Source organism: Rhinolophus sinicus, linkage group LG03, assembly GCF_036562045.2.
Source record: "Rhinolophus sinicus isolate RSC01 linkage group LG03, ASM3656204v1, whole genome shotgun sequence".
Taxonomy (NCBI): domain Eukaryota; kingdom Metazoa; phylum Chordata; class Mammalia; order Chiroptera; family Rhinolophidae; genus Rhinolophus; species Rhinolophus sinicus.
The window spans coordinates 106,462,848-106,488,507 of record NC_133753.1 but is presented as its reverse complement, the minus strand read 5'-3'; the positions used below and the strand labels follow the sequence as shown (position 1 = coordinate 106,488,507).

The 25,660-nt window shown below is 44.5% G+C and overlaps 1 protein-coding gene across 9 annotated transcripts in view; it reads right to left on the bottom strand.

The window, feature by feature from the left end:
- Positions 1-1,290: 1,290 nt before the first annotated feature.
- AUTS2 (activator of transcription and developmental regulator AUTS2) overlaps positions 1,291-25,660 on the bottom strand; it is a 1,106,350-nt gene continuing 1,081,980 nt past the window's right edge. For 4 of the 9 annotated variants that reach the window (XM_074328451.1, XM_074328450.1, XM_074328453.1 and 1 more), the window contains 10 exons: positions 24,454-24,498; positions 21,432-21,527; positions 18,863-18,934; positions 17,638-17,667; positions 15,853-15,924; positions 12,561-12,702; positions 9,156-9,233; positions 8,126-8,209; positions 6,745-6,967; positions 1,291-4,454 (listed from right to left, as the gene is read on the bottom strand). In XM_074328451.1, the coding sequence (XP_074184552.1) occupies positions 3,206-4,454; positions 6,745-6,967; positions 8,126-8,209; positions 9,156-9,233; positions 12,561-12,702; positions 15,853-15,924; positions 17,638-17,667; positions 18,863-18,934; positions 21,432-21,527; positions 24,454-24,498 (2,091 nt within the window). In that variant the 3' untranslated portion in view covers positions 1,291-3,205. The remainder of the gene's footprint in view (positions 4,455-6,744; positions 6,968-8,125; positions 8,210-9,155; positions 9,234-12,560; positions 12,703-15,852; positions 15,925-17,637; positions 17,668-18,862; positions 18,935-21,431; positions 21,528-24,453; positions 24,499-25,660) is intronic. The other 5 variants (XM_074328456.1, XM_074328457.1, XM_074328455.1 and 2 more) reach the window with 4 other exon arrangements.

Below are 25,660 nucleotides of genomic sequence, written 5' to 3'. Positions count from 1 at the left end.
AGGTAACAAGGTCATTGTCAGTCAAAAATTGTGGAGATAATTAGAGCATCTATAGGTTAGCAGGAAATCAAATTGGTGCTGGTCCTCATCAATGCCAAGAAGCTGAACCTAATTAGAGGGAAAATATGCAAAGGTTGCGATAAATAAAGCCCCAGGGATTAAATACCGTGACTGATGTGCGAGTTGACTTCTCTACGTCCTGACATTGCAGATGGCGACATGAAAATAGGTGTACAATAGAAGACAGTGAGGTCTGCCAGAAACAGCAAATCAACACTGATGTTGATGTCTGGAAAGTCCTGAGAATTGCCTGATTTGGAAAAACACAGTGTTTACCATATTTTCCAATCCACTAGTTTTCTTCTAGTTATTTTCTCTAGTCTGGGAATCGGCTATTAACATATAAAAGTAGAGTGAAGTGGCCTTTACTCAAGCAGTCCCTGCTCCTCCCATCAGCTTTCTAAACGTGCAGGGCTGGTCCCCCCAGGGGTCTTCCAGTGCCTCACTTCCCAACACCCCTGTGAGCCCATGGCTCCCTCTGGTCACAAGCCCAGAGCCCCGTTCCTGTTCACTTCCACTTCTAACTTACTGTCAGTAGCCACCACACTCAGCTAACCAGGACTGCTTTCTTTTGTTTTTCCCAGTAGGATACAAACACCAATCCAAACAGAAATTTCTTCAGGTTGACAGAGTAACATTTAACAATTTTTACATCTTGGAAAAAACCCAAATTTTAGTGGATGAGGGAGAAGTCAGCAAATTGATGAGGGATGTGCCATGTCATTCAACAAGACACTGAAAAAAGAGAGACAGGAAGAAGCATCTGGAAGGCCTTAAGTAACAGAACCGATTGAGTCCTCAGTGAAATGCAGCCACACAGACTGCTGCTAAAAGCCCCAAATCAAATTTGTCATCAATGCAGAGAAAGCAGACGCTGAGCTCTGAGGTGGTTCTGGGACACAAAGGGCGCTTGTTAACTTGGCCACACATACATCCTTTACAAAAACTTGAAGCACCTTTCCATGACTTGACAATATTTTGCTTAGAACATAAACCACCGCTGCCACCACCACCACCACCACCCACAACTGAGTGGCGGGGGCAGGGGAAGGGCACATATGTTAACAGAGACTAATTGGTGGTCACCTAGCTAAGTTGGCAGGAGGCCATTGGAGGGCAGCCTTCTGTTCTCACTTGGGCTGGGCTCAGGTGTGTCAGAGCCAGGTCTCACAGGTATGAATTCTTCCCTAAGGTAGTGATGGCCATTGCACACAAACAAACAGCTGAAAGTTTAGTTCACATTTTTTAATAACATGGCACAGTTTACATTACACAAGAAGGCTCCGCCGATGAGAACATGCTGAAGATTCAGTCGCTTCACTTTTCTTTTCACATAGGATCTAGAAAGGACTTTATTACATACAGGATAAACAGCAAAAAGTTCTGTATAGAACAATCTCTTTACAATACTGAAAGCTACCACTACAGTTCCAGTGTACATATTCCTTGGATTTTTTTTCCTTTTTAGTTGTTGTCTTAAAAAACAAAACAAAACAAAAACAAAAAACAAAAAAAAAAACACTGCACAACATCTGGAGTTCACAAAATCTGAAGCTCACAACTAAACCTTCAGTTTACTACTAAAATAGATCTCTCTGCTTATTAGAAACAATGGTCTGTAGTTAACTTTTTTTTTCTTTTTTTGCAAAAACAGAATAACAATGTCAGATAGCACTTTTAATATACTAGAAGACCAAATGGAGCTAATTTTATTTCATACATATATTTTACAGTCCAGTAGACAAGATATATTGTATTTCTCTGCTAGTAAAGTCATATTCTCTCCAAATATGTAGACAAGAGGCTTAATGTGTTATAAAAGTATTATGAAGAGACATTGAGATCAATGCAAACTTAAAAGCACACGCACACACAAGACTTTGTCTCTGCCACCTTCCACCCTCTGTAACTCTCCATGGCCGCACAGGGCTGACCCGTAACGGCTATTCCCAGACTTTATTACCAACTGGAATACAATGAGTCACATTAGGAAATGTGCACCTTAAGCTCCTCAGTTATTGAAGACAGTGAAAACATATCCATCATCTGAGAAAACTTGAAGCTTTCTTTCAGGATCTGTTTAGGTGTAATTAAATCGTATTACAAAACGAGGAGGTGTGTAGATATGAAATAGGACACACTGAAATATGCATGGTTCCCACATGAGGTGTGTGTGAAATCACGTGATTGGTGGTGACGAGATGCTGGCGACCTGTTTGTGTCCCCTGATTTTGGCATCTGACAACTCCCATCCTCCCTGGCACTGGTTGCTCATGTCCTTGTTACCTTTCTGGGGCCGCCCTCTCCCCCTGGGGCCCATAAGCAGCAACTTCAGATGCGAAGTTTCAGCCTGGGGTCCAATTTGCAAAATAGGATGTTTCTCCGTTTGAAAAAAACAAGCAAGGAAAACAGAGTCATATCACGTAAGCACTTGTTCAGGGAAAATATGACCTTAAGTATGTTGTAAATGGATTGAAAAGGCTCCTTTGAGTTAGGCGGGCTTTTGTGAAAAGCCCTAACATTCATTGCATAGTTGAAGGGTTTAGCTGTCTATAACAATACATGGGAACACAGTGTAGCCGCCTGTGTTCACTGATATTAGGTTTGCAAATAGCACATTTTAAGAAGTATTAATGTATTATGTTACTTAATCTTTATCTATTTACATTTGTACAAAGTAAAGCTTTCATCTTACCCTTTTGCATATATGAACCCTTAGCTCGTGAAGCAATCTTTTTTTACATAGCTATGTACACGGCCTTCCCTTCTCACCTGAAAAAGCTTCGCACGATGGATTGTGTGGACTGTTGTTTGTTTGTTTTCTCCCCAAGTATCACCACACTGGTATGTGTTGTCATCTTCACTGTTTTGGTTCAAATAAAAAAAAAGTTTTATAGGAGAAACCAAGAGAGTTGGGACATGTGAGAACATGTGACTTGGCTAAAAGATCTGAAAATTTTCAACATATAATATACAAAAACATTTCAAAATCTGCACCGAGTCTATACATTTTTTACAAAGGGAAGAGTTGGGGGCTTCTGGACTCCCAGTCTGTGTTGTTGATGCAGGAGTTCTCCCGCGCTTTCTAAAGTCTGGCGTCGTGGTGGGGTAGGGTTTCTTCTTCCTTTCCCGTCCTAGTCTCTCCTTACCGAGCTTCGATATCCTTCAGAGTGTGGGAAGGCGGCCTCTCCCTTATCTCTGCCGACAGAGGAGTAGTCCTTCTGGGAGAGACTGGACGGCCCCCCAGCGTAGAAATGAGCGGGGGCGGCGCGCTGAGCGCAGCTGTGGGAGGGGTCTTGTTGAGGAGTCCGTTTTGGTGGCCCGCGGTGGGGCTGATTCTGGGGTAGTGCATGCTGGGGAGTCCCGGAGTGATGAGGCTGGGATGGGGGAGGTGTCCGTCGAGGGAGGCCGGGTGCACAGGATGGAGCCTTGTGTGCTCGTAGTCCTCTCTGAGCATGTGCAAGCGCTCCCGCTCATCCAGGTGACCCCCTCGCTCGTGTTCCCGCCGCGGGTCCACAGACAGAGGGTGGTGATGGTGGTGGTGGTGGTGGTTATAATCATGAGGCTCCCTGTCCCTGAAGGAGCGGTCAGCTTCGTACAGCCGGGGCGTGGAGAGACGGTGGAGAGGGTCACTCCTTAGCAGAAAGTCCCTGCCCAGCGGATCTCTCCGGTGAATGTCAAGTTCTCGGTAGGGATCCCTCAAAGGGTCCCGAATGGGGTCCCAGTGGAAAGAAGGGTACGGGAACCGCTCTCCGCCCGGGATGGGGCTGATGCCCATGAAGGGGGTCATCATGCGAGTCCTGTCCAGGCTGCTGATGCTGTTCATGGGGTGAATGCCTGTCACCCCCACCGTCATAGGCATGGAGGCCAAGGGCCCCGGGTGCACACTGGATGAGGAGTTGGGAGGCGGCGGCTCCGAGGCCCGGTGGGTCTGGGGGGCCTCCGGAGGGAGGTCATGGTCTTCCTTGCGCTCCTCCTTCACCTTGACCTCTGAGCTCTTCTTAGGGTTCTCGTAGGCCGGCTCGCTCTTGCGCTGCTCAGCCTCACGGCTCGAGGTGCTGTTGGGCCTGGCGCTCTCCACGACGGGGGTCCGCACGTAGGGTGACGGCACCCGGGCCAGCTGCTTGGCCTCTTCGCCCACGGCTCGCCCCTCGTGGCTGTGGCCGTCCTTCTCCGGCAGGTGGCCCTCCTTCGCTTTGTGCTCCTCGGCGGTGAAGTCCTTGCGGGACTCCGAATGGTCCCTCTCCCTCTCTTTGGATTTGTCTTTCTCGCGAGCCTCAGTGTTCAAATGACCCCTGATCTGTTCAGTGGAGCTGCGGGTATGTCCCAGGGTGCTCACCGGGAGGATAGGTGCTGGTGAAGGGTGGCTGGAGTGTCTTTTCTCAACACTTTCCCTGAGGAAGAAAGAGGCAAAAAGGAAGCAAATGAAATGGGCTTATCAGCCTGGCAAGGGGCTGCCAATGAAATGGTGGTGTGAAAAGGACAGGCTCGGGTCTGGTTCCCATGGTTGCCGAGGCAGCCTGACGTGCCCTTTGTATGACAAATCCAGCCACCCTGACTTATTTAGGCTGTAGAGGAAACTTTACGGTGAAGTGCTAGGGATGAGGGTGAATGGGAGAGCTGAGGGGAGAAAATAATTTTCTCTGCATGTAAGAGTCACGTGCCTCAATCAAGACCACAAAAAAAGAGCTGTCAGAAAGCCAAACTGGCCCAATGTGGTCAGTGAGTCAGTGATGTGGCAAGACCACCCGTCTGACTGGACTCTCAGCATCAGTCAGTGTTGAGAAGCAAGTTTGAAGAGCAGAAATGCAAACACGACTTTTCGTCCAACTTTGCGATACAGAGCCAAGAGGAGGAAGTTTACCGTGACTATTACCGAGCTTCTCTCTCCTGACATCAGGACAGACAGCTGGCTTCAGAGTAAAGGACATGGAGACAGAGCAATCTTCAAGATGCAGTACGTGAGGGGGTGTCAAAGGAAAGCACAATTTCAGGACTTTTGGGTTGCAAAAAGTACTTTTGCATTAGGAAGGATAAGAAAGCTAAAATCAGATGAGAAGATTGAGAAAGCCTGTAGGAAAAGCAGCTCCACAGACACAAAACCTCATGAGGGAAATTGAGAACAATCTGTGAACATCTGTGAATGGAAATGTGAATAAAGAATTTTAGAGACCTGACTTTGGTGGGGGCTTAAGAGTACTGGGCAGAAAATGCAAAGCAACTGAATGACAGTAAGGTACCACGTGAAGAGGGAAGACTAAGAATCTGGCAAGTCTTAGGGGTGGCCCCCACACAGATGTGGGAAGGTAAGGAGGCAAGCAGGATGCCAGAGGCTCAGTGACGGCCAGGCTCAGAAGGGGAGATGGCCACAGCAGGTGGAGGAAGATTCCCCCTACAAATTTGTTTCTAACCCATGTGCAAAGGCTAAGAAGAACATCTTTAAAAGGTAAGATAAAAGAAGAGTGTATTTTATTAGGTTTCCTGACTTTAATCCAAGAGGCCATTTTAACTCCATCAAGAAAGGTTTGCTGCCACATCCTGTTTTTTCTTCATTAACAGCCCATGTAAGGAGAGCTCCTGGCCTAGGGCATGTCTATTTCAGGTGTGCCCCACTCGGGCAGTTTATAGCTCAAAGCTGAATGTTATCAGTGGTCTTCCCACTGGCTAAAAGATTTTTATCCGACTGCGTTGAAGGAAAATTTGTCTTTTTCTTTAATAAAAAAAATCAGTTAGCATGATGGCCTATGATGAATATCTACTAATCTGTCACATTTAGGACCTGCAAAGTTGAATTCTTTTAAATCACTGAGATACACACACAATATACACAGTAAAGAAAAATTAAAGATTTGGGTCATATAAGAGTCTTAAATACCAAAAGGAAATTGTTATTAAATATTTCCTGTCAAGCGTATCTTGTGTATTCCTTATCAGTTCGTTCAAAATGAAAATATCCTGAAGAAAAGAAAAGAAAAAGGGACACGTCAAGAATGCTTGCGACATTGTTCAGAAAAAAATGCTGTTTTCCTCCTTAAGTCTACTTCTTTTTTAGGCATGGGTTACAAAGTAGAGATACAAACGGTTAGTAAAATTAATTATCCTCTGGCAAAACAAACCCAAACCAAAACTGCTTGTTGACGTTTCTCTAAATCTAGGTTAGCAAAATTTTATTAGTCATCTGTGAGCCCAGGATTTGAGTTTGAACAAAATTTCAGAAAAGTATGATGAGACAATGCAAACATGACTTTCTAAAAGAAAACAAAAAGAAAGAGAAAGAGAGAAAAACCTATGGATGATTCAATGGACTGCACGAACTTGAAAGCAAATATGGTACTGATTCATGCTGTGTGTGTCTGGGCCAAAGCCCCTCCTCATTGCCTTTTAGAGAAAGACTTTTATTTGGATACCCTAATGCTCACACGGCTTTGGGAGGTTCTACATGTGCAGCTGCTTCTGAGTCAGGACCTCTCGCTCTGCTACGGTCGTGTGCTACGGTCACGAGGCGCTATGGGGCCAGAGGGGGGCACTCGGGGGTGTCGGGGACCTGGGCGCTGTGCTGGTCCCGCTGTGTGAGGAGCGGAGGCCACAGCTGAAGCACAAGGCTGGGACAGGGAGGGTGGACAGCCACTACTTGGCACAGAGTGGGCTCCCCCAGTGGGACTCGAGAGCGGTTTCTTTCCGTACCTTTCTTTGTCATCTTTACTAACAGATGAGTCTCGTTTATCTACATCTCTATCTCTGTCATGAGCTGCAGTGGGCGCGCCACGCTCCAGCTCCCCTGGCTTCAGCCAGGGCGGAGGGGTCGGGAACGACGGAGGCGTTCGGTGCAGCCGGTTCCAGGGTTCGTGAGGGTTGCTAAAGTTCTGCACACTGGGGCCATCCTTGTGGCCGAACATTGAGTTGGGTGCTGAAATGGTGAAGTGGAGAACAAAAAGGTTTAAGAGAAATTATATAATCTGCTGTAATGAAGGTACTTACCCAAAAACTTTTAACAGCATTCAGTTAAAATGAATACATATTATTGGGAGCTGGAAAAGGAAAGGAGATTAACAAATTCATTAGAGGAACTCTTGTCCTACACTGGAGAGGTAGCTCACAGCTTTTTTTTTTTTTTTTTTTTAACCAAAGGAGGGGAAGATTAAAAAGGAAAGGGACCAAACAGGTATCAAGATTACCTACTGAAACATACGTGTGCATGCAGAAGTCCCAAGCATGCAGAAGGGTGTTTTGATGGTGTGGCTTAGATGAGTAATACTCAGTTCAGAGAATTCAGGCTTAGCCTCTACCCACCACAACCCTGCTAACATGACCACTACTCTTTCCACAACTTTTGCAAACTAAAGCAAGTGTCACCAGAGACCAGACAGCGCCTTGACCTAAATAGATGCATAAGGTCTGTGCTAGATGGAATTGTGATGGTTGCTTACAGCTGCATTTTAGGTCCCTGTACCTGGAGACTGTGATGTGTGGATGGCACGAGAGAAAACAAGTTGAGAGTATTATATTCACTGACAAAATAATGTTTAGAACATGTGCAGGTGTTGCAACTCTTTTCCTATTTGAGACAGACTTTTTAGTAGTAGAAAACCACACGATCCTCCCAGATTATGGAGCATGAAATGTTGCCAGCTCTTGACTCTCCTGAGCCTGGTGTTTTCCTGCTCTCTTTCATGGAGCTTTTTCAATTCTACTAATGCCAAGGACAAGATGAAAATTAAAAGTTGTTTGCACTTCTCATGGGAGTTGTAGGTAAAGCCGGGGATAGTAGAGATGGAATGTGGAAGAAACTACGAATTTAAGCAAACTTTTTGGAGTTCAGTTAACTATATTACCTTTCCTGAACCTCAGGAACATGTATTAATAGTGGGCTATCCTTAAAATGGTAGTTTCGATGGAATGCACACTTACACCTAACTCCATTGTTTAGGCCTGCCTTTGCAATCATATAACCTCAATTTGTTTCCCAAGAGCATAGTTTCCTTTTTTCTGGAAAGGTCTTGGGCCATAGACAAGCCACAGAGGATAAACAGTCCAAGGCAGATTTTAAAAAGTGAAAGGTACTCACTAACTGAAGGATTTCCAAGTCCGCCGAAGGCATTGCCACCAACTGCTGCTAGGCCCGTGAACGTAGACGGCCGATTGAAAGGCTCTGCAAACAAGATTGGGAAGGAGACAGCTGTAGGACTCCACTGTGTGAGGACCATAGAGCCTCGTGGAAGCGGGGCAAGGGGTGTGGTGGGCTCCTTGCCCTGTCCATACTCAGCTGACCTGTCCCACTCTCCTACCAGATCATGCGAAAGGTTTTCACTGCACTTGGATTTAGGCATTGGATTAGCACAATATTTACAAAAGCTGCTTTCTGGAACAGTGCATTTTGCCCTCGTTCTCTTTGGCCTGGTGGGGAACATGACTCAAGCCACAAGTTCTAAGATGTGTTTCTGCCCTGCAGCCCCTCTTCCGGAATGTGCTCTGGAGGCTCTGACGGAAAGGAAGTAAGATGACATCTTAAAATAAACCTCTCAGTGATGAAACTCTGAAGGCTCACGTGTTACACACCCTGCTGTTGGGCATACCCTGCCTGCATCCGCTTGTAGACAATATCCAATAAATAAAGGCCATAAAAAAGCAGGCACCTTTACTAGAACAGACATAATAATAGGGCAGTGAATTGTGAAGTGATTAAAAAGTAGTGGGTAGTGAGTCTTCATAACACTATCTTGACTTTCTTTCCACCTCCAGCAGGTGCCCGTGGTTATGAGGCAAGAGCTCACCATCCTCCTCCAGTGGGCAGGAGCGGTGCTGTGCCCCTGGGTTCCCTGAGGGACCGAGGTAGGCTTTCCCTCGCACACCACCAGTGCCTGCAGACAGAACCAGGACGGAGCACAGATCCACTCGGCAAGAAAGTCTTCACTCCCAGAAGTGCTGACATCCCGAGAATGGCTGGCACGTATTCAGATGTCTACAAGATCGCCATCCCTTCCCTATGTAGGTGAGGCGTCTAGACTATGGCCAACCTGCCAGGAAGTGCAGTGGGAGCGCAGTAGACAGGTTTCCCGAAATACACATGTCATTCCCTGCCACTAGGGGCAACTCACCGAGGTGGGCGGCAGGGTTGAGGAAGTTGCTGTGATGAGGAGGCGGCCCAAAGGGGGTCCCAGTTGGGTGTGCAGCACCTGTAAAGTCACACGTAACGGAATTAGATTTCCCCGAAAGCCAACTCCTACAGCGCAAGCGGACTAACCACTCTGTGAGAGAATATGTTAGTCCGGACATAGCTCCAGTCCTCCAGGCAGCACATGGGGAAGAAGAAACATGCTTGCTAGGAAGCAGACAATAATAAACCACTCCCTTTCCTCCCAGCAAGCTGGGCTGGCCACCACCACAAACAGGGATGACTTTTTAAAGACGCCGGCACACAGTGTTAGAAACATGAGACACACTGTTGGGGGTGGGGGTTCTATAGCCAAATAAACTTGGAGAAATGGCCGGTTACAACACGTTAAGCAAGGTCCTTATCATGTTCATGGGCCCACCCGTTCTCTCCGAGGGGACATCTGGCCTCGGACCATTTTCTTCATAGAGCATCTCCGGGAGCAAGTAGTTCCCTCAGAGAAACACTGTTCTGGACACTACACTAACTCTTGGTGTAGGAGCAGCCGTTATGGAGCTGCACGTATGCGCTGCTCTGCTTCTGGGCCGTTGCTGACTCTCTTTTCCTAAAAGAGTGTTAGTTGTCACAGCCCCACACTGAAGATCCAGCCATAAGAGACTCACTGTGCTGAGTGAGACCAGGTCATGGAGGCAAAGCCCTCCGCTGGCTCTGTCTTCAATGCCAGGAAGAGCGAGCTTACGCCTATTGTCTGCTTCCAGAAACGGACACCAGTACTCTTATACTTGGCTCCGTTAGTCTTTGCCCACCAGGGAACTCAGGTCTAACTCAGTGGTCTTCTTGCCTTTGGTTTTCCCTTTATCCACATTGCCTCCTCTACTTTATATTTTGCCTTCAAAATATGTATTTCTTTAAGATGCCTCAAATCCTTTTCTTGAAGGAAGTTGGGAAAGAAAAAGAGAGAAAGAGAGCATGCAGATGTGGCTCACGGAAGAACAGCATTTCTAAGAGCGTAGGGACCAGACTGGCTGTGGGTGTGCAGCGGGCAGCTGAGGCGGCCAGCTCTCTGGGAGGCAGGCGGCTCCACACACAGGCTGGCCATGGTCCTCTGCAGGAGCTTCTTTACTTTATTTCAGGTGTCAGTGCCCAACGGCAAGACAAAAGTGGCTGAATTTAACAAGTATGTGCAAATTATGTAGACCGGTTAAAAGTTTCCCTAAATAACCATTTGGGGCAAAATCCGGTATTGTTTATGCTGAAAAAGATTACCTTCCAGACTGGAAGAAGAAACAGCCTGAATGAATTTCCTAATAATGATTCCACAATCCCTTACACTTTGACTAAGTTCCTACAAACAAGTGTAAGTTCCTTCAGGAATGCAGAGTGCATGGAGGGTCATTCCCCAGCCCGCGCGGGCCTGTGGGCCTGGGCTGCGAAGGAGCCACAAATGCAGGAGCACAGCTGTCCCAGTCACGGCACCCCAGAATTGGAAGGCACCTGAGCAGCAGAGAACTCTCTGTTCAGCCCTCAATGGTGACCTACTCCCCACCCAGAAAGTCTAGAAATGATACCCCGTCTCCACAGAGCAACGGAGCCCAGCATCCTCATTAGGTATTAACAGTGTTGCCAGCGAGGTAGAAACTTGGCTGCAGACGTCTGTGTAGTACAAGCTAATTAATGCTTCCATGAAGACTGGTGCCCCCAGGGTGTCTTGCAGCTCCAGAATTATTGAAGCAAAAGAAGCCAATTCATCTGCGTGGCTCAAATGGAAGCCAGGGAGAAATCTCTATTTCTATCCAAAAATTGCTCTTAGTGTATAGCCCTGTCCCAGAGCCTGGGTGCCATGGTAACAAAGCCGTCAGATATGTCCCTAGACATAACCGATAGAGCAAAATCTGAGACCTTAGCAAATTCCATCTACCCTCAAGGGTGATTCATTTGCTTTGGCAACACAGCCCATTAAAACGATGATTTCTTGCAATGCGGGTGTTTCTCTCTTCCTGAGTGGAAGAGCCTTAAGTCCACCAAAAATGAGTCTTGGATAAAAGCCTGGGAAGGCAGCAGGCAGGATGGATGTGAAACGTGTTCCCTAAGGACAAGAACAGAGAGCCCCTTGGCCATCCTCTTGCAGAAGAATAAATTCTACTTAGCACCGCGGGTGTGACATTACGGACTGGTCGCCAGAGTGAGCTCAGTGGGCTCGTTTACAAGCATTGGCGAGAGAGGGGCCCTGCACTGTGCACCAAAAACAGCTTTAGAAAAGACTGAGTGGTAAGGAAGCCAACACACAGAGGGCTGTCTTGTCTACCTAAGAGCCCTCGTCTGGATGTGCCTGAGGCAGAAGCGCGAGGCTCCATGAAGCAGTGACGCTCAGCACACCCACCCCCGCTTGGGCACACCTAGGAGTCACTCGGCTGTGCGCATGCTCACAGGTTAGTGAGCAGCTCTCTCGGGTGCTTTCCACGCTATGTCCTGAATTTCCTTCATCGTTACAACCAACCAGGCAATAACACTAAGTTCTATAGCAGAGAAAACCAGCAACCAACTGACTCACCCTCCCCACCACAGACCACACCACTGGCAACTGTCTTAACCGTACAGTTGACCCTCGAACAATGTGGGGTTAGGGGTGCCGACCCCTTACAGAGTTGAAAATCTTCATATAAATCTTGACTCCCCCAAAAGTTAACTACTAATAGTCTACTGTTCACCAGAAGACTTACCTATAACATAAACAGTAGATTAACATATTTTGTGTGTTATATGTATTATATACTGCATTCTTACAATTAAGTAAGCTAGAGAAAATGTTATTAAGAAAATCATAAGGAAGAGAAAATACATTTACAGTACTGCGTGTATTCACTGAAAAAAATCCACATATGTGTGGATTCACACAGTTAAACCGTGTAGTTCAAGGGTCAGCAGTACTTCTTTACCTTCAGACCCTCAAAACACAGGATGACCGAGCACCACGGTGCAAACCCTCTGAGTGCTCTGTGGGTACTGACAGAAAGTGCGGCTGTACCCTCACACGAGTCCTGGCACTGCTTCCTTCTGATCTGCCCCTGCAAGCTTTTTGGTCTTTTTTTCAATAGCATTTGATGTGCTTGTGAGTGAGTTATATTGGCTTAATACAGAAGCAAATAATGAGCTGAGGCAATATGAGTCCCCTAAAGGAAAGATGATCTTTTTTTTCCTTCTTTAATGAAAGAGGACATACCAATGAAGGAGGGTCCATTTCCCTATGTGCTGTGATGTGGCCTTGCAAGCTGGCATAATTTGTGTGTTTTTTAGGGAGTGATTGAGTGGCGGCCCAGAGCACAAACAGAATTTGTTTAGCTGCCTGAGAACACCATTTCCCAGCTCTGCCCTGCCCCCCTGAACTCACCAGCGGCAGAGAACAAAGTCGAAGGCCGTGCCAGGTCATGGGGATGGTGGATGGCTCCGAAGAGGCTGGGGCCGGGAGGACGGCTCAGGAACTCGGGTTTCAGTCCAAAGTCCAGTTTATGTGGGTCTGACTGCATCTGTTTCTAAAGCAGCAAGGGGGAAAATAAAAGATGACATCCCAAGAGGAATGGCAGGGAAGAAAGACATTCATGAAGAGGCTGAGATTGAGAGAGGAAACAGTGAATGGTGCACTCGGGCACTGAGCCAGTCAGGTCCAAGTTTATGAATGCTGTGAGAACACAGCCACCCACACGCCATTTAACCCTCAATGCCAGAGCAGCCGGTCAGTCTGAGAGGTCAGTCGTGCTTGCTCTTGGGCAGTACTGGCTGTCCTACCAGAAATGGCAAGTGGCAGAACCAGTGTTTGCTCTCTGAGGCTACAATGAAACCATATCCTATTGACTCAAACCACCACCCCTCCCAAGCAGCTTCTTATTTGCTGTAAAGGCCCATTTTAGTAAGTTTTTAAACGATAGTATTTTAGAGCTCATTTTATTAGGGATTCTGCATGAATAATCTGTGGAAATTAATTGTTTAACGACTCTTTGCCATAGTCTACTAGATCACAGTATATTATAACGCAAGTTATAAAGAAATATTTGCACACCTACAAGCTAATTTTCAAACGATCATTGTACATATTAAAAACAGAAACCAGAAACTAAGTAGGGATATCAATTTAACTGATAGAGGTCTTTTCTTTGCCTACTATCCGCAAGTACTTGAGCAAGAGGAGATCAGTCCAGACCAGCAGACCAGAAGAAGCTCTCCTGTGAAGTCCTTGCCGTCAACTGCAGTCACTCATCTCGTTTACATATCCACCCTGAAGCTAACTGGGCAGCTCAACCGCCTCTAAGGCTGTAGGAACTGGCTCCTGATTGCTTCCTGACTCCTTACCCCAATGTCATTCTCGAGGGCTACAGCTCTCTCACATGGCATGCTTTCAGAGTTGCCCCCCTTTTCTGATTCTCAACAGCCTTGTCTGAATCAGCTTTATAGCCCCTGGGACAAGCACCAACACCCACCCGGGCCTGCGGCCCAAAGTCTCGAGTCTCCCTTCCCTTGCCCCCACCTCTGCGCTTTCCAGCCCCCCATTCCTCACAGCCCTGAGCCTGTTTCTGACACTCCCACTTCCAAGCTCTTAGACTCACCTGATGCTCTCAGTCTATCTGGCTCCACCCCACCTCAAACTCCCTCATGTTCGGCTATAAATAAACCCTTGTCCCACTGTACAGTAAGTCAGCGGTGGCGTCTGATCCTGCGCGGGCGAGAACCAGGGACAAGTTGGCTATTCCCACCTTGCGGAAGGTCAGATCCCACTCATCCATCACACCTAGGGAAAATGAAACCTCCCTGAGCACCTAAGCTGAAGCAAAGCCCCTTGGAAGCACACGGCAGGCTCATCATTTATGTACACAGAGCCTCACTAGTTAACTCTAGACAGCTAGATGCCACAATATCTGAGTGCCTTCCGAGCCTGGCACAGCAAGGAGCCTGCAGGCAGCAGGCTCTTTAAATAAATATTTGGTGAGTGACTCAAAGAATGAGTCAATGAATGTTAAAGGAAAAAGGGACAATGTAATTTCTGCTCAAATCTACAGGGAATACTGTCACGAGAGTCCCACTCTAATGGAAGAGCCAACCCCCAAAACAAAGCTCCTAATTCACTATAAATCTATAAAAATCTTTTGAATGGCTCCTTTAATTTGGTTGCCAAATTATTAGTGCTAGTATTGCATGGTACACAGCACAGTTCCATTATCTACAACTTAGGTCCATGAAGCAAAATGGAGCTCGGGGATTACAAAGTTTGTTGGAAAGGGAAGAGGAACCGCTATCTCATGTGGAAGGTCTTCCTAATTGAATTGGGATAATGAAGGTTTTAGTCCTGGGGGACACTTTCATGGAAAAGTTGCCAAAGGGGCGTATACAGCATCCTTCATCACTTTTAACCAAAGAAATTACAAGAGGACGTGTCTTACCTACCGTTCCACTAAGCACATCATCCACAACAGAAAGTGAATTGAACTGTCAAAATCTAGTTAGCTCTTCAAGGCACACACTTCCTAACTAAGGGTGGGAACTGTAAGGCTGCTAATTAAACTTTGCCGAACAATGAAGTAAAAGTGAGTAAAACTCACTGATGGGATGTTATGAGAAAGAGCAGCTATTTGGCACGAAAGCAAATATCTTAGTGACCTCATTTGCTGAGGTTGGCTTTTTAACGTTTAACTAGGTTGGTTTTTAAAAAATAATTTAACCATGTTTTTAAAAAAAAATCACTCTCCCTCCATGTTTATCACCTTCTTTTATTTTTCTCATAAAGGATCCCAAATGCTGTTAGGACCAAAAGCTTATTATTGAAAAAATGGATTAACTAACGTTTATTGGAATTACCTGACTGGTCATTTTCTCCCATTTTTCCAGGCAGTTACACAGACTCTAAAAACCCAGATTGTAAAATTTGGACTCGTTATTTTCTGAGCTCTTCCCTACTGCATCATAAGGCCTGGTAAAACAGGGAAGTATTCATCTATATGATGAAAGCAGATGAAAAAGGAAATCATCTGCGGAGAATAAGGGAACTGGCTAGATGGTGGTTCTGACAAGTACTGATTGTATTCCAACCTCTGGTACAGGTCATCAGGAGGACAAATGAGCATGGAAAGGTCACTGCAAACCAAATACTGCTTCTAGAAGAGTCATTTTTGATACTGTGCATTGCTCATGGAAGTGCCATAACATTATCTAGAGCATAAATTACTTCATCACTTTCCAAAACCATAAAATGACAAGAATGCACCAATTCTTATAGGAAAGAAATCTTTCATGTGTGGCTCTTCCGGCTTGGCTCCACCCCACCTCATGTTGGCTATAAATAAATCCTGGTCCCACTGTACAATCCAGTCAGCAAGGAGCCATATGGTCTACATATTTCCCCCAAACCTTTATTTTAGGAGTTAACCCACATTTAAGCTCTTTAGAGCAATAAGATGACAAAATCATTTTTTTTCTAAAAAGGAAAAGAATACCAGGGAGTTATCAATTTGCTTCTGTTTTGCTGGTGGTTTCCCCAGTTAATAGTAAGATTTCCAAATAGCTTTTCCACGAGACTTGATCCTTCCTGCCAGTGGGTCTTTAGAGTCTGTTTAAATGCCTCCTTGGTGGGGAGATCACATACATACCCTGGAGACCCGATCCCCAGGCCCCCAGACTAGGAGGGCAAGACTGACCTTGACCTTCTGTTGGTGGTGGTAGATCTGCCAGGCAATGTGAACATGCATAGCACACCACTTCCCTGGTTTCTGGAACAAGAAAGAACAACATAAGTCAGAAGGAAGATCTTTCAGAGAAAACCGTCTTCAATTTCCCCAAAGCTTTCAGCAGATTTTTGGCTGCAGAGCCTTTTTTCATGAAACAGGAGTGCTTTGTACCCTCCAAGTGCCTTCTGTCAGCAGCTCTGCAGTGCCCAGGCCTGAGGGAGCCACACTCAGGGCCGCTCTCCTCCCACGGGAGCCTGAACTGCTGGCTACTCCTCAGAAAACCATACTTGACGAGGACCCCCCCCACCCCCACCCCCCGCCCGCCCTCCCGGTTACCCAGGATAGACGGCAAAGCCCGAAGCCCACTTTGTGTCTCTTCTCTCTTTCTTTTCTGATGCCAGCTGGCAGATTTGGTAGAGTGGGAAGCCCTACTTAACAAATGCGGCCATGCTATAATACAACTCAGCTGTTCAGAAGAGCTAATTAGTGAATGTCTGTGCATCAGTTCAAAGCCAGCGGGGGCCAGAACCTGTGTATCTCCCCCCACCCTGGCTTTTCTAAGCCCCCAAAGCAAAAGAAAGACATTCCACATTTTTATGGAAGCCCAGTTCCCTATAAGAGCTTCACGAAGAGTCAGCTAACCATTTATGCTGGTGGGCATTGTTCACTTCTGATGAAACGAAAAAGGGAAAGAAACAAAGGAGGGAATTCATTCCGTCTTACTCTCTAGGCCTCTCTCTGGGAGTGTATCAATCCATGTCTCTCAAATTATTTCATGTCTTGCTTTGAGGGTATAATGTCTTATCACTTGGAGGGCAGGGGCCATCTCTTTCCATTTCATTTGTATTCTTGCTACATAATCTACCCGTAAGCCTCGAAAGTATGCTCAATAACTACTGCCCCATTCCTACAATGGCAAAGAGCAGACACTTCTGATGTCTGTTAAGGAGCTGATTCTGAAATATAAACTTAAACCCAAGTCTAGGGTCAGTATTCTTTTCCTGTAATGAAATTATGAGTCACTGAAATCACCTAAGTGATGACATAATCCTCCTTTTTTCTGTTTTGAGAAACTGAGTTATCTGATTTTACATAGCAGAAATGGGATAAGTATAGCAGGAAGTCTACTATGCATCCAACCATCCATCTCCCACCTCTCCCAGCCAAGTCCATCAGCATTTATTCAGAGGTCATCTGCTGGCCACTCTCCAGACCTCTCAAGATGTTAACAAACCAGTGCTCCTCTAGTACCCTTTTCTGCACCAGAGAAGTATGTCGAACAGCTGTGACCAGTCCACATCACTCAGTGCAGAGTGAGGCAGCCACGAGTCACAATAAATACACCTAGGGGTGTGTGTGTATGTGTGTGTGTATATATATATATATTTTTTTTCTAGATGCAAGAGAGACAGAAATCAGTAAAATCCTAATTTCAGCATATAGCTTAATTCGCCCCTCCCCTTAACTTCCCACTAGTCAAACCTTTTACCACAACTGCTATAAAGAGACTCTGACTCAGTTGGATTTTATCTGTTAGCTTTACCTCAATAGCTTGGCTTCCTCCAACACTCAAAGCAAAACAATTTAGTCCATTTTCAATCACACTACCTGAGAAACTCAACCCAACAAAACTCTCAGTCCTACATTTTTAGTCCATCGCTTCTGTGGCTTGTTTCCTCATAATGGATTTATATTTTTAACCCACAGGGAGTCAAACAGAGGTTGCAAAAACAGTTCTAGAAGAAGCTTTCTTACCCTTAACATAGGTCTGAAAGGATCTGTCAACTGTGAAGAGAAAATGACAACTTGGTTACATGCCTGTCACTCAAACAATTGCTCTAATTAACAAATTTGTAGTGCTTCATTAGGAGGGGAAATTAAAATGTTAGAATTTTACTTTTAAATGAAGCCCTTTTAGAGAATAATTAACCCATTTTCACACTATCAAAAGTGCCAAGTGTCCCCTCCCTCACTTCACAAGCCTTGATACATCTGCACTGACAAGCCCCCAAGTTCAGTCCATAGCGATTTGCCCTCTGGCAACAGGATTTGCTCACATTACACATCTGAGGAGCCCCGCTATCTGGAGCTGCCTTTCCAAACCCCGCAGTGTGGGTCTAAGGGAGAACGGCCACCAGACCACAGGTGTGTCAGGCTGGATGCTAGGGTACTGGGCAGAGGTGTCCTTTCCAGACACACAGTAGAACTAGGCTGTCTGCCAGTGCCCATAATGTGATGACTGCATGCTACTTAGGGTGTCAGACATTGTAAATAAGTTCACTAAACATCATAAACATACTTACATAGTTGAGTCATTTTAAACTTCTACCTAACTCTGGTCATCAATTTCTGACTGCCCTTACCCAGGGAAAAAGACAATATTGTAAAAGGCAATCATTTTTCACATTTACTACAAAGATGAATGTAAATAACAATCAGTGAGACAAGATTATACCTATCGTGTGACTTTCAATTCTTTTTTGAGAGTAGATGGAGGTATACATTATGAATAAGTACCATAACCAAAGCATAATGGGTATTTTATTTAGCTCTGAGGCACAGAAGGATTCCTACCACAGTGAGAGCAGAGGGCCAGAATAGCTGTACGGCTCAGACTTCCTGACCCCAGGGAAGTGGGGGGAAGTCCTGACTTCCAGGAAGAAAAGCTCTCTGTGCTTTTCCATTGAAAACATTTTGCAGTTACATCGTTCACGTGAGAGAAACCTCAGGAGCTGTAGACAAAGGTTGGTTGAGCAGAAACCACCAAGCCTACAGTGTGGATTCCTGACCACAAGCCCTTCACTCCTCTGTCCTTCCCCTTGGGTCCTGTGACCACAGTCACGCACAAGAGACTTCCTTCTCTAAGAATAAGTGGCACTTTCTTCCACCAATAGAAGGAACAGCTGAAACAGCAGTTGGCTCAGATGGGCTTTGGGAGATGCCGCCCCGGTGTTACCTGAGACCAGCCTGACTCACGTACCCTTGGGTCCTTCTGGAGCAGCGTGTGTGGGACCGTCCCAGGTCGGGCGGCAACATCAATAGGGTTGGACGTCTACAAGTTAATCAGACCACAGCTTAGGGAGCATAAAACATGTGACACGAAAGCAGGACCTTTCTTTTATTCTAAATTACAGAAGCCAATGTCTTTTTCTGTTGGTTTCATTCTGGAATGCAGGAGTTAACATGCATTTTTCTTAGTGGACACACATGCTCTTCAGGAGGACCTGCTCCCTGTTTTCTCCAGGGATCCTGGCCAGAGACTGCCCTCTGTGGCAATGGCATCTAAAACAGAGAGGCAGACCTGCCACATCTCATTGCAGTAAAAAGCACAGGACCAAAGAAAGCCAACATGTGCTCGCGCTGCCCTGAAATCCATCTTCTCTGAGTTGCCACAGCCTGTCACTGTTTTCTGCTTCATCACCAACTGTCCCAAGAAGCCCTTAAGTGAAAAACATCGGAATCTGCTCGATCAGGTGCTTCTCATCAGAGTAGCTGAAAGTGTTTAACAGACATTAAGCCAACTCTCTAAATGTTAACTGGCAGACAATACCCAGGAATTACACTTAGTAATCTCTCATTAGCTGTGGTGGAGATGCGACAAGAGAACCTAATTTAGGGAGCACACAGATCTCCTATTAAATGATTTCTAAAGTAATTCTGCTTCATCTTTCCTATTCTCACACAGTTCTTAAGCCTCCTTAATAACACTAACCTTATCTGTAGGCTTTTGTCCCTTGAATTACCCACAACAGCAACAAAAGCCTACTTCGGGCACAAGCAGTCACTTTCTAGTGAGTGAAGGATTCAGAGACTTTTTCACCAGCTATTTTATTTAAGAAATCACAACCTCTAGGAATCCCCTCACAACAGGGAGTTAACTTGTGGGGAAAATGAGCTCAGGTCTTGGCATAAAGCTTGCCTCCATGGAGAAGAAAAAAAGAAAGAAAAGGAAAGGAAAGGAAAGGAAAGGAAAAAAGAAAGAAAGAAAGAAAGAGAGAGAGAGAGAGAGAGAGAGAGAGAGAGAGAAAGAAAGAAAGAAAGAAAGAAAAGGAAAAGCAATCAGCTGCTGTACAGCTAACAATGAAGCTGGAGTTGTTAACAGCCTGATTTGCATACATATGAAGAACTCCACTAATGAACTGCAATCTACATATTCAATCAGTAAGACGGCCTGGAAAGGCCTATTTCAACACCAGGAGAGACACTTTCTTGCCCAGATGTAGTTTTCTGTGTGATTGGATAATTGTGAGTGAGGGAAATAGTCTAATTTATTAAATGACCTACCAGTCTGTTTGGGGATGCAGGAGAGATTTGTTGCAACCTAGAGGGGACAGACCAGGGTCTGAGGGAGTAGTAGAGCAGCTGGGGGAGGGGGAGGGAAGGAGTTTAAAAATCACATCCTTTCATCTCAAAATAGGAGGTGTTTCACATGGCCATCGTGAAAGCCCCATGTATATATATAACCAGGCCTATAAACTGCAATTCCATGCAGGTAAATGTGACTTCTAAGGTGTAGCCATCCACCCCCTAATGCTTTTTAATTTCTTTTCCTATTTCTAGTATCAAGGCAACATGCCTTTAGAAATGTAATATGCGCTCATCCTGGGGGACTCTGGCCCAAAATTGGTGTTTTCACTTAGCAATGAGATGGAAAATGAAAAAAGAAAACCAAAAATCACACACAGCAAAACGTCCTACTTTAAAATCTGAGAATGGTTATTAACATGAGAAGTACATTTCGCTTCTCTGTATTAGGGTGAAGTAGGGGCTGTAGCAGACTTAATCACAAAAAGGTAGTGTTCCGAGAATTCCTGCGTAATGCTGACCCTCAGAGGTAACTGGGGCCCAAGTTTGGCAGTGTGTCACTCACTAGGTAGAAAAGAATGTAGTATTATAAAAGGTGAAAGTTTAACTTCACACTGGGCTGTTGGTAAGTGATGACAGAGCCTTGACCTAGGCAAGTGTGAGCATGGGTGAGAGGTGGGGGCACTGACAGAGGGAGAAAAGGGTGCAGAAAACTGTGGGGGCCTCCAACTGCAGGGAGGACCTATTTGCAGACACTTGGGGCGGAGGGGGAAATGAGGGAGGACGAAGAGAAGCATCTTCCCTTTCCATAATTAGAAGGATACAGTTTTAGTTTGGAACTTTTTTCCCTCCTTCCGTTAAAATTCAATGAAGGCTCAGCTTTGCATCTTCTCTAAAACTACATACCTCAAGGACAATTTGGTACAATATATTTGACCTTGCACATTCCTGGCTGGAAGATGATGTCTACAACACTGGTGGAAAAATATACATAGATTCTGATATTTCAAGGAGCACAGGAAATCCTGGCTCGAATGAGATTACATGGGTAGTGCAAATTGAAAATTAATTTTGGCTGAGGTTTAAAACTAGGTGGACTAGAAAAAAATATGCTCACTCTAATCCCAGTGGTCACTTTGCATTGGAAAAAATGACAGGCGAGAGCACGCAGAACCCACTCGCCCACCTAGCCTGAGGCTCCACTTACAAACACGCACGTGTGTTTCCACTGTAAGGTTTCTTACCTTCGGCTGAAATGCTCCTTGTAGTGAACCAAAAGGGCCAGTGGGTGGAATCATAGGGGGGATGCCCGATACTGCAGGAGGATAGGAATGGAAGAGCTGTGGCCAAAGATGGAGAGGGGAAAAAAGCTTTTAGTGGGAGGCAAATGAGATACTCCAATTCCCTTCCCATAGAAAGACATTCACATTAGCAAGCCAAGTAACCTCAGTGTGATGCTATTAGTCAAAAAGCCATGATGAAATGATCACACAGATGTGCCATGAATGCTTAACTTAAAAACTTAAAAGTAGTTCAGAATCAATCAGCCAACAAATGATGTCCCAGATGAGGACATCATTAGAAGGGGAGCTTTTCTAATTATTAATTGGTAAATCAGATAAAAGTCCTAAACGGTTGGAAATTTTAATGCATATCAAAAACAGGAGGGGTGCTGAGCCAAATAAGATGCCTAGAAAATAACAAGTTAATTAGAAAAAGAAAAAAAAGGAAGAAGAAGCAAGTCTTTATGAGTTCCAGGATTTTATACCATTAAAACTTAATTAGTACGTTTAGATTTTTAATAGTTTGAAGAACTGAGAAAATATTCACAATCCTTGCTTCATTAAGTTGTTCTAGAAGTGGCAGTTCCAGAGGACAATTTAATTGTCTCATCTAAAATGGTGACCAGTATTTGTGGAAGGGTAAAACAATGACTCGGTATATACTTTCAGCGGAGCTGCCCATTTTTCTGTAAGATGGACAAGCTCATTGGAGATTTTTCAAGCCAAGCCCTTGACATGGCAGTCTGACCACTCAGTGAAGGGAGAAGAATGATTCTGAATTAAGAATATGAACTTTCTTCAGTTGATATGTTTATAGAGGACACAATGGAGGAAAGAAATATATGGCAGTAGTGTAGACAATGCAACACATCTTTTCCTCCTAAAAGCTTAGTATTCCTGAGAGTCTACTGCTCTGGTTCTATCCGCTTTGCTCAAATCACCATACAGATATTTAAATAATGTCCCACCCATATGGTTGCATAATATGTCAAAAATATAATAATAACTCAAGCTTTTCCTAATAATGCAATTATGTTAGCGATTTCTAGGTAATGACTGAAATCCACATTTCACAATCCTGTTTTCAGAGCACGTTTTTTTTCTGTTGGTCTTTATTTCATTTTGCTCCCTTCAATGATGCAGCAAAGTTTTTCACACTAATTGATATTGAACTAAATCCACTTAAACAGTGATTGCAAGCCAAGTGCCCTCATTTAAAACTACTTTTAAGTCTAAAATTGTGTTTTAGATACTTGAGTGCATTGCATCTTAATTCCCCTTATAAAACGTCCTAATCCCCAAAGCAGGGAGACTAAGTACTTCATGTATTATCTGCTATAACTAATAGTATGAAATAATTCTCCTTCAGTACACTGTACGAAGCAGAGTAATTAAATACATGCCATACTAAAACACACTCAAATTTCTATTACTCTGCCTCCAGGTGGGTATTTTTCCTTTAATGTTTTCAATAAAAAACTGGATGTTCTCACCATTTTCCTTGTGCCTGATTCTGTTACTGACCCTCTTAGAATATAGCTGACTAGTCCCCCTTATTTTCCATTTTCAATCTAGAACTCTCTGTGGAATGTGCATATAAAAAGGCACTGCATTTGGTCCTAGGAAGTAAATCTGAGTCACCTGTTGAGTACCTTAAACTTTCTCTAAAATGATTTTGTGAGCCGGTCCTTAATTTAAATTAGCAAGACATAGACAAAGGGCAAAAATTTGATGCTTCTTAAGATGGTGTCACTCATGGGACAGACCCAAAGAGGAAACCCACAGGTCTACTGGATTTTCCTATCTATTTAAGCAATGCTTTTTATCATAGTACCGACTGAGCAGACCTGTATGTGAACACGGTGGGGGCCCCAGCACTCAAACACACTTTCCTCATCCCTTTCCAAAGAGATCTTCCTCATGGTACTTCTGAATGTCTCTAGAGTAATTCTTCATTGATTTCTAGTATTTTCTAGTCCAGACTTCTCAGCTACACTCAGGACTAACACAGTGTCTAAGTATCTAGTTCTAAGTAAGAATGAATTCACAGTCTTGGCTGATCTATTAAGTAGATGTCTGTTCAAATGATAACACTATCCAAAAATCAATGCAAACGTAGTTAAGTATGGTGAATCAACATGGCTACAAGCAATTACTAATCTTTTCTGTCTGGTTTCATTAAAAAAAATATAAATAAACCACTGAGCAAAGAAACTTGCAAAATTTCAAGTAAAAACGATGCAGTATTCACTCCATAATCAAAATATCATGGTAAGATTTCAATGTTTTTGTATAGAAAGAATTCCTTGTCTTATGAGGACTGTAGATAAAACTTAAGTTGGCACCAATTTAAGTTCCAGACCATACTCTTAAAATTGCGTAAAACAAGTATTTTTTTTTAAATAAAGAGTGAGTTTAAAGAGAAAAAAAAAATTTTTTTTTTTATTTTAAGACCTTCTTTTACTTAAATATCTTTATTTTCAGTTGTAGCAAGCTCAGGAGAATGATACCAGCCAGGTGGAAGAGGGTTCTGCATTTTGTCCAGAGGAAATGAAAACGTGCTTTTTGAAGAGTTATGAATAAAAAAGATGAGACTTCCTATTTGGAAGAAATCATTCAAATTGAATCCCAGGAATTCTGTGGTAATGACATTTTAAGTGATGACCGAAATCCTGTGATTTCAGATTCTCCTGAAGCTGATTCAACAGCAGACACCCCACTTTGGAGGACAGACGCCTGGCTTTCACTGAAGTTCAACTTTGCTTTCAAGTCTTAAGGAGGGCTTATGATTTTTTGATTCAGAAGATGATACTGCATCTTTACCAAAAGCAAACGTCACAAAAGCAAGCATCCAAAGTGACGAGAAGCAATGGGAATTCTTGCAAAGGTGATTAAGGAAAGCTGCTAGTCATGTGGTCTGTGGCGAAAGCACGAACATGGAAAAGCAGTTACAGTGAATGTGCAGCATGGTAAGAAGACTCACACTGTGCCGGTAGAACGGGTCAACTTTGGTAGGGTATTTGTCAAACTGTAAAGGGATCAAAGCAAAAGCTAGTTACTCAGAGAAGCTACATTTCTGTCCACTGTGTTAGTGGAGGTTGCCCCTAAGCAAGCTTCTGGGTATGATGCTGCCATCAGCCTCCACAACCTCATCGTATGTGAAACCATTCTGGGCTCCTGAGTCCCTCTGACAAGAAACCAACAGAAATGGGAAAAGAAAGTGCAAACCCACAGGTGCACTTAGGTCCTGGCTGCACTGTTGTGTCTCTTTCTACTCTATATTTAGAGATAGGCACAAACCCAACGTCTAAACTGGAGAAAAGGGGCAATTATTCAGATAAATCAGGGAGAAGTCAACATTTGGTCTGATTTATCCAGAGAATTCCCTTCATTTTCCTCTTCAGTTTGGTAGAAGAATTGTACATTCAGCTGTCTTCTGAAGAAATACACCCCAATACAAAGCAATCTGGGCTAGGTCTTATAGCTCTTCTTTTGAACAGAAGACTACACCATCGTTTCCTCTACATAATGCCGTCATCTGGGTGCTGTAACTCCCCTCTGTTCGATTTAACACATTTGTGAAACACCTTACTCAGGCTGGCATCAACTCTTTCCAAATGTAACAGGCCCTTAAAAATATAACTGTCGAGAAGTATAGTTCCTCCAGAGAAAAAGAGACAGGATTTGCTATGGGAAAACATTTTGGTCCCAAGGCCTCATCTCTAATCTTCTATATAAAATGTATAAAATAAACTTTAAAATGTATGTATATTTAAAAAACTCAGTTGAACAAAATGGGGGAGGCAGAGGGAATAAAGGAAGCAAAGTTTGGTGAAGGGAATGCCTCTTAAAACCATAGAATTCAAACCTTTTCTCACAGTGCCTGCCTTCACTGCCTTAAAATCAAGTATTTCCTTTATTATTAAAAATGATGTAAATAAACTGCTCTAATACTCACTGTTGTGGACAGGGCTCTATCTCAGGACACTGAGCACCCCAATACGGCACTAGTCACCACAGATCCTAAGTTAAGAAAGTCCTCACTGGCTCTCCTGGCACGTGCTAGTCTCCCATCAAGACTGAGACGCTGCTCATTGCCAGTGGGACCTCTCCCTACAGGCTGGGCTCTGTTCCCGCAGGGCGTGCGGCTCCCTGGCTACTTGCTGACAGGGCACTGTCAGACTGGGGTG